The 8,364-nt window shown below is 38.1% G+C and overlaps 1 protein-coding gene across 6 annotated transcripts; it reads left to right on the forward strand.

Annotated features, from left to right (window-relative positions):
• Positions 1–910: 910 nt before the first annotated feature.
• On the forward strand, positions 911–7,311 carry LOC103702825 (glucuronokinase 1-like). Of its 6 annotated transcripts, none has more exons than XR_005511231.3 (7): positions 916–1,307; positions 2,031–2,180; positions 3,396–3,584; positions 3,759–3,875; positions 5,122–5,303; positions 5,586–5,678; positions 6,964–7,311. XR_005511231.3 is itself a non-coding variant. In XM_039125004.3 (6 exons), exons 1-6 carry the CDS (start codon positions 1,002–1,004, stop codon positions 7,205–7,207), a joined length of 1,188 nt encoding a protein of 395 aa, XP_038980932.1. In that variant the 5' UTR covers positions 911–1,001; the 3' UTR covers positions 7,208–7,311. The 6 variants fall into 6 exon arrangements, 4 of the variants coding, with proteins under 4 accessions (XP_038980932.1, XP_038980933.1, XP_088559725.1 ...); XR_015968434.2 differs by having other exon boundaries at positions 922–1,307; positions 5,143–5,303; XM_039125004.3 differs by lacking the exon at positions 5,586–5,678 and having other exon boundaries at positions 911–1,307.
• The last annotated feature ends 1,053 nt before the right edge of the window (positions 7,312–8,364 follow it).

Genomic DNA, 8,364 nt, shown 5'->3' on the forward strand with positions numbered 1-8,364 from the left:
CTTTTTTGATATTTATACTTGACTTTATGTAAACCATATCTTCTAATTTTTAGTATATTATTGGGACATAGTTAATCGTGAATGGGTTGTTTGTAATTTAATTTTTATAATATGTATTAAATATTTTACTGATAAACTTTTTAAAGTAATGGTTGTTAAGTCTGATTAACTCTTCGGAATATAATATTTGATATTCTAGCTTGACAACGCCTCTTATCGTTATTTAGCTCTTTTTTCTTTTTTTTGCCGGACGCAGGGGGAGGAAATCTTATCCGCATGCCCTTTCCGACCCGTGGGTTGCCCCACGTGTGAGTATGTCATCCCAGCGCCATCTGGTTCCTCCCACCGAGCGTGTCCAGGTAGGGGGCATTCGGTCCCCGCATTTTAATCGACGCCTGCGCGTTTCGAACCTACACCACAACGGTAAAAATAAAGCTCTGTTCCAACTGTGCTACTATCTTGATGACTTATTTAGCTTTTAACTAAGAAGTTCTAAATTACGATGTTGGTTTGATCCGAGGATTGGGGTGTTTTTTTTTTTTTTTTTTCCGTCAACGACATGCAGGCGACGCCGCGATCCGGTGGTCTTGCCTTTCCGGAGTGGTGGATAAAAGAAGGTGTTAGGCGGCCGACCGGCGGTCCACGTGGAAGAGAAAGTGATGGAGCCGTGCGATACACGTAGTTTGACTTTGATGAGCTGGAGAGCTAAGCCGATAGATTCACTTAAGGTGGCGGCAGCACCTAACAGATCCGGAGCAGAAAAAAACGTTGGGCCAACTCGGACCGGATCCATATTTATATGAAATCCCATGCAATAAATAATCCAAGAATCTCGGGGCCACGCAAATATAGAATTGCTCAATGATTTCCAGCCTAGCGGATTCGGATCCCTATACCCATTCACACATCCGGATCATTTCGAAAGCTGGAAACATCTGTACTTCGGTAGCAGCGGGACCCACTACGGGTTTCCGTGTCAACAAAAGCGGCGATCGGCGGCGATGCGGGGATCGGACGACGACAACGACGACGACGACAAGGCCGAGTGTTGCCACCGCTTTCGCGGGAAGAAGCGGAGCAAGGCAGCGGCGGCGGAGATGGGGAGCCAGGAGGAGGTTGCGATCGAGCACCAGGCGTACGCGAGGATAGGGCTCCTCGGGAACCCTAGTGACGTCTACTTCGGCCGCACCATCTCCTTCTCGCTCGGGAATTTCTGGGCCTCCGTCCGGCTGGAGCCCTCCGACGATCTCATCATCCGCCCCCACCCCACCCACGATCTTATCTCCTTCACCTCCATCCACCATTTGGTCTCCTCTTTTTCCTTCTCTGTCTGATCTTCCTGATCTTTCCTATTTTCGAATAGATCTTTGTTGGTCTGGTGTATAGATTGGATTCGTTGCTTATGGACGAATCCGGCGACATAAACAGCTAAAATATTTGGATTTACATTCGGTAATTAAGGATTTTCTTGGAACTCTAGAACTTGGTTATATGATAGCTTTTATGAACGCGGATATATCTCTTCGTCTTCTTTCTTTTTTTAAAAAAAATGAAATTTTTGGAATGATCGGAGTATATTGGATGATTTCTTGTTTCCATTTGGTAATTTTCTGCATACGAGATTAGTACTTACTTGGTTTGTTCGCATAGAAATACTGTCCGTGGGTTTAAATGTTTCGGATGTAGAGTTTGAAAAAAATGACTTCTGCTCTCGATGAGATGCCTACTCTGCATGATGTGAATTTAGATCGAAGAGTAATGCAGAAGATGCTGTTCTGTTTTTGAGTTTCAACATCAATTCATTGCTTCTTATATGATAGTCATTGCAACTAAATGGTTCTTATGTTTGTCTACATGATATAATGAAGAAAACCAGGACAATATGATTTAACTATAGCATGGCAAGATGATCAGATGGATTTGTTTTTTATTTCTTAAAATTATTTGACAAGGGCATAGAGTAATGAGAATATAACTTTTTCAGTGTTGTTTTTTTGGTTTGAAATATATTTTTGATATCTATATCTCAGGTCAGTCGTTTGCAAAGTGAAGGATATTATGGAGGCGTTCGTTTGCTTATGGCAATTTGTAAATTATTCTACAAGTACTGCACTGATAATAAGATCGAGTTAAAAGAAGGAAATTTCACTCTATCTTATGACACCAATATTCCTCACCAGGTGGAGCTTCAAATAAACCCCATTTATGTTTGCAAAATAAATTTTGGGTACCTTTTGAAATTTGAATCTAATGTGCTTCATTTGCCTATTAATATGTTACTGGTGAAATTTGTCCAATAATATTTGGAGCTTGTATTAATTATGCTCTGAGCTTACAGTTTCAGTTGCATTGTTCTAATAAAGAATTGCACTATGCATCATGCAATAATTATATATAGGAATTTAAATACATTTTTTAAAAAAGAATAGTAACTTAAGTTAGTCTATTTATTTTGCTTTATTAATATGATCATTAACGGTATTTGCAAAATATAGCATAGCATATTGTATTTACTTTATTTGCTCCCAAGTTTGACAAATTTAAAAGTGTACTAGTCATCATGCAGAATTCTAAACCAAATATTTACGTCAATCTTTTGGTAAATTCAGTGTTGTTCAATTCTTGGATAACCGGTCCACATGATAGGAGCATGTTTGTTATGTGTCAACATCTAAGATTAGAGGCCTCTAGATTAAAGTCTTCCTAGCTACCTTCATTTTGAGTTTGATGATAGTAGAACTTTTCCAAGAGTTGAAACATCACCATGACAGGGTAGACCCAAAAAGAAAAAGGAAAAAAGTAATGGAGTCGCAGGGATGAAACAGGTGTCCTGTTGAAGCCATTTATGCAATTCTTGTAGATGGTTTCCAGGCTCATTAGGGCCTCTGGCCCTGGTGAATGTTCTTGCCCGTAAATATTTTATGGTTCTTGGAAGATTATGCCTTGATATTGTTACCAAAGTTAGAGAGGTCTCAAAGATACTCAGAGAATCAAGCAAACCTTCTTACTCTGAGTTGGATGATCCCTTTATTTTGGGCAAGTAATTTCTGGAGTTTGTTAAGCTAGCAGTTATGGAGTTTTTTGATCTTTTTGTTACCCAACCTAAACCTTCACTCTTCTTTGCTTATTGCAAGCCTACATGGCCTGATCCATGACATTTTCGTGATATCTTCTCAGCTACACTTATAATTACATATAAAAGAATAGTTGATATGTCATGAAAAAAATTCACTGGCATATGCCTATCCTGCAGCATTGCGCTAGATGAAGAAATACTTGAGTGATTGATGCCTTTTTTGTTATAACAAGAATGTACAGTTATCTTGTAATTGTTGAAGTTAATGATGTTCTTTCACTAGTTGATTAACAAGCATGTATTGTTTTGACTTTTCCAGACAGGGCTTTCCGGTTCAAGTGCCATTGTTTGTGCTGCCTTAAACTGCCTCCTTGACTTCTATCGAATTAGACACCTAGTAAAAGTCGAAATCAGACCAGAGATGATTCTTAGTGCAGAAACGGAGCTTGGAATTGTTGCTGGACTTCAAGATCGAGTTGCACAGGTCTATGGAGGCCTTGTCTACATGGTATGTGATACTATAATTGAAGGAGAAACATATTGAAGCCAAGTGCCTGAACTCGTGTCACAGAAACCAGACCACATGAGTGTAATTGCATGTGTTTGTTTACGTACAGCTCTTTTTGTGCTCGTTGCCTGCCTTTGTGTCTCTATTCACAACGATCATTTATTGACTTTGCAGGATTTTAGCAAGGAATATATGGATAAATTGGGTTATGGCATGTATACAATGATGGATATTGGTCTTCTTCCCCCGCTCTATCTCATATATGCTGAAAATCCAAGTGATTCTGGAAAGGTTGGTCTTGCATAATCTCTTCTCCTTAAACAGTCATATTTTTTTCTTTTTATTATTAATAGCAACATTGTTCAATTTGTGAACCATGTTTCTTTAGTAGGCAGACTGGTGAAGACTTTTTATGTTTTAGGTATCAGGTCCAATATTAAGTGGATGATAGGGAGCAGGTTTGAGTGAAATGGGGACTTAATTACTTATGCTCTAATACGTGATACATCTGTTAAGAATTATAAAGAAAGAAAAAAGTAAAACAGCGTACATATATACCAGTTGGCCATATGCTAAAGCAGTTCATATTCACTTTGAGTGCGTTTAGATATATGGCATCCTGTGATCATTTGTGATGTTTATCTGAAATTAAACAGGTCTTGATACTCCAGAATTGAGTGTCCACCTGGGCTGTGAAAATTTATGACATCTGTAGGTCTAAGGAAATGATTGTCTATTTTTTCGGTACGATTTATCAAGTTTATGATTTTTGCTCCATCTTATAGTACATTCTTAATTTTTCAACTTTCTCCTATTAGTGACATAGCATCATCTAATATTCTTGATTTTTAAATAAAAAAATTGAATCAAGCAAAAGGATGAAATTGCTATTTTGCCCAAAAAAGAAAAGGAAAACCATATGCATATCTAAATGATAAGAAAGAGAAAATAGCATGCTGATTTACTTTGCTCAAGTCAAAATGGTCAATAATGTGGCTTAAACAAGTAAATGGTTTGATATGAAATGTCAGAATCTTCTTGTCTGTAGAGCTTAGAGTTGTACTTAATAGTCAGCACCATTCTGATGAGAAAAAGGCTTGTTTGTTGGGTTCTCAATAATTCTGCCTTTCTTAGCATCATGGAGGCATCTTTGACAATGTAACCTCTAAATGTTTGGGATTCTTGAAGTTGTAAGTTTTTATAGGAAGACAGTGCTAACTATGATTTGCTTCCTAGCATATAAACAAGAGTGCGAATTCATCATCTGTTTGGAGTGCCTTGTTAGTTTGCAGACGCCATAAGATTTTCAATCTCCTTTACTGGAAGACTGTTGCCACATCTTCCTTTTGTTCCAGTAAAACTATGTGACAAGTTCAGGGTGTTATGTAGTCATCAAATAAATCTCATGATCCATTTGTTTGATCTTAGCTGACTTGGACCAGTGATTAATGAATTCTTTCTGTTGAAACCCACGTGCAATATATTTAAACTTGCCTGATTCAAATGCTTGTCAAGGTGCAGTTTATTTGTTCTACAGTCGTTGCTCTCTTGTATGCAGGTGCACAGCACTGTTCGGCAAAGGTGGCTAGAGGGTGATGAGTTTATAATATCATCAATGGAAGAAGTTGCAGAGCTAGCCTTAGAGGGTCGCAAGGCTCTATTGGAAAAGGATTATGCCGAACTTGCAGACCTAATGAACCGAAACTTTGAGCTTCGCAGGTAATTAAAACTAATATATTTGATGAAGTGTAAGACCAATATATTCTTACCGGATGGCATGTCTTAGCTGCTTTGTTCCAACATTTTGGATAAATTATCTTTAGAAGCTTCATCACATTTTATAATTCATTGCTTTGAACTACTTTGATCTATATGTTTCAATTAATAATATCATCAAATGTTCGCATAGTATAATCTTCTGTGTGATATAACCTATAGGTTTTCTTCATTGCTTGTAACAGCTCTATCCTTCCGTTTTAACTTGATCTGTTGGTCATGCAGATTGCTATGAGATGTCATCCATGACTATATGACCTTAGGAGAAGAATCCATATAAATTTATGGAGAGAAATGGGGGAAGGGATCTCAATCCTGGTAAAGGTTCTCTCTGGTTCAGTCTCTAGGATAATTTGCATGGTTGCATTAAGAGCCTTAGGAACAAATAATTAAATAAGAGCCCTAGGAACAAATAGTTAAATGCTTCTATTATCCTATTATGAGCCCCAGCAGTATGGATCAGGTGATGCAACTGCAGTATTCCATGGCTGAAATCGGCTATGAGGGCCCTTGGGCCCAGTCGACTAGTCCGATGATGTTGGGATGCTTTGCCACTACAACTCGGCTCGCGTTATGAATGTTATCATGAACCATGCCAGCTTGCGGACTGTGGATTGTCCAGGGAAGGCTTAATTAGGACTACATCTATTAAGTGGAGCTCTTGTTTTTTACCAGTTTAGTGGAGTTCTTGTTTTCTACCAGTTTTCTGTGAGTTGGCTGCTAGAGATAGGAAGTCATTTTTGTTTTATAGAGGAGTTAGGATGTAATTCTGGCCTTAACAAATAAATAAATAAAACGCCAGAATCTTTTTGTGAACAATTTCATATTTGCTCTTTTCTGTTTCTCATCCTGCTTTATCTACTGCTCTTTTAGTGTTCTGTAGAATATCGACCTAGTTTATTGAGCTAGGTGATTGTGCGACAAAGGCATCTATCCTAGAGGCATAAGCATATTAAACCGGCATCAGCCATAGAGAAAGGGTGAAGGCTTGATGTTAAGCAGCCAGTAAGTTGTAGTAAAGAGGCCAAAACATGAAATAATAACGACCATAGAGGCACAAACTGTTGCAATGGCTTGCATGACAATGATGATGGCAGTGACAACATTTTTCAAAAAGACAATGACGATGATGGTGGCAACAATTTGATAGCACTTATTATCTACTCACTGGCTTTCTCCGTCAAAGCTATGGATATTTGTTTAATATGTGGTCTTTCAACATTTTTGTTTGCGATGGCATCCTTGTGGCTTTCCCATCTTCAGTGGCAACTTGATCAACCTGTCATATCCATCAATTATGCGAACCTTGCTTGTAGACATGTTTACTTCTTCCAGTTTATCTATCTTAAAATAGTTGATGAACAACTGATGTTTGTGTCCTGAATTTCCATATTGGCTGGAAAAATACCTAATGCAGATTCATGCAATGGAATAAACATAAATGGGAGTTTAACTCATTTTATGTATTCCATTAGCTTTTGTTGCTGCTGATATGGTTTGATATTGTCTGTCATTATTGGTGCAGTTAATACCAATTTAAGGTGGTTTAATTAATGGTTGTTATACTTTCTTATTTTACTTTCTTTGTATTTGTATTACTCAGGAAAATGTTTGGAGATGATGTGCTAGGTTCTCTAAACATCCAGATGGTTGAGGTTGCCAGGAGTGTCGGTGCCGCATCTAAGTTTACTGGCAGTGGAGGTGCTGTGGTTGCATTCTGCCCTGATGGACCTGATCAAGCTAAGCTTCTTGAGGAGGCTTGTGAAAAAGCTGGTTTTATTGTACAACAGGCCATCATTGTTCCTCCTGTTCTTAATGATGAAGAGCTGAAAACTGTGTCTATCTAATAAAATGTCCCGATCCAGTTGGTATTTTCTCTCCATTATTGACTGACAGAACCACCATGAAATATTGAGTCATTTATCAATTATCTTTACATGATCAGTTTCAATTTTGTAGCTTGAAATGGGATTAAAAGCTTTGATTGTTTCGCCCTCCACAGTGATCGTTCTGTTTTAATTCTTTTTATTTCTTACTTGATAAAAAAACAGATGCAGATTAAGCGCTAGGCAACCTGATGGCCATATGGGTCAGTTGAATCAGTTATTGGCTCTTTGTAATCTGAGATAAGGTTTTAAATACCACACCATGCTGTTATAAAAGACCTCCACTGAATTTGTTATTGATGACCATAATAGTTGCGATAACTACAATAACAATCATGATGCTGTTATTTTAAAACTTGATCTGGGTTTGCCCCACCTATTTTGGTGGAAGACTCTTGCCATAGTTACTTGTTTTCCTTTTCCCCATCAAAGTCAACCAATTTGTTTTATCATTGATTCTCTACAAATAGTAGATACTTTATATTATTTGGATCAAGATAATCTAGCACAAATCTCCTAGCTGAATTTGCCCTCAGGCTAGAAGCATAACAAGGGACAAAATAATTAATAATTTCCTCTCCCAAAGTCTTGCTTCTTTTCTTTTCTTTCTTCCTTTCTCTTACAATTTTTGGCTGTATTTTCTTTTGGTGTGCGCTTTTCCTTGGATGTGCATACTTTTTTTTTTTTTCCTTCAAACGTGTGAGAGTAGTCATCTTCTTTGATAGGAACATGACATGGACTCTAATTGCACAGCGTTGCGGATGATATGCTCTCCTCCCTCGAAGTTATTCTAATCGTTGGTCAGCATTCGCTTATTACAGTGGACGCATGAATGACTCAGCTGTCGGCCACGAAAGTGATGGGTAAAGAATCTAATGGAACTATTTGCTTTCAAATGCCGAGCATCAGCTCAATTCGTCATCGCCTGGAAATGAGCGCTTCATAATTCTAAGGCATTCCTAAATTCACAATGTAAAAAATCAATGACTAATTCCGAGTCTTGTTCTACTCTGGGAGCTTTTAGTCCTCCTCCTAGATTCAACTCTGTTATAGGGAATGCCTCTTCCAAGCTTGCTGGTGAAACCTATGCTTTCAACCTGCATTGAAACCTGGTTGCT

The sequence above is a fragment of the Phoenix dactylifera genome, chromosome 8, assembly GCF_051530095.1.
Source record: "Phoenix dactylifera cultivar Ajwa chromosome 8, Ajwa_hap1_PhDact_Kaust_v1.1, whole genome shotgun sequence".
NCBI classification, from domain to species: Eukaryota; Viridiplantae; Streptophyta; class Magnoliopsida; order Arecales; family Arecaceae; genus Phoenix; species Phoenix dactylifera.

What these genes read in the sequence shown, in the direction of transcription:
- LOC103702825 (XM_039125004.3), top strand. Translation starts at nt 1,002, where the DNA reads ATGCGGGGATCGGACGACGACAACGACGACGACGACAAGGCCGAGTGT. An exon ending in ATGGAGGCCTTGTCTACATG is followed by an intron (nt 3,585 to 3,758) that starts GTATGTGATACT and finishes TTGACTTTGCAG; the next exon opens with GATTTTAGCAAGGAATATAT. An exon ending in ATCCAAGTGATTCTGGAAAG is followed by an intron (nt 3,876 to 5,121) that starts GTTGGTCTTGCA and finishes TTTGTTCTACAG; the next exon opens with TCGTTGCTCTCTTGTATGCA.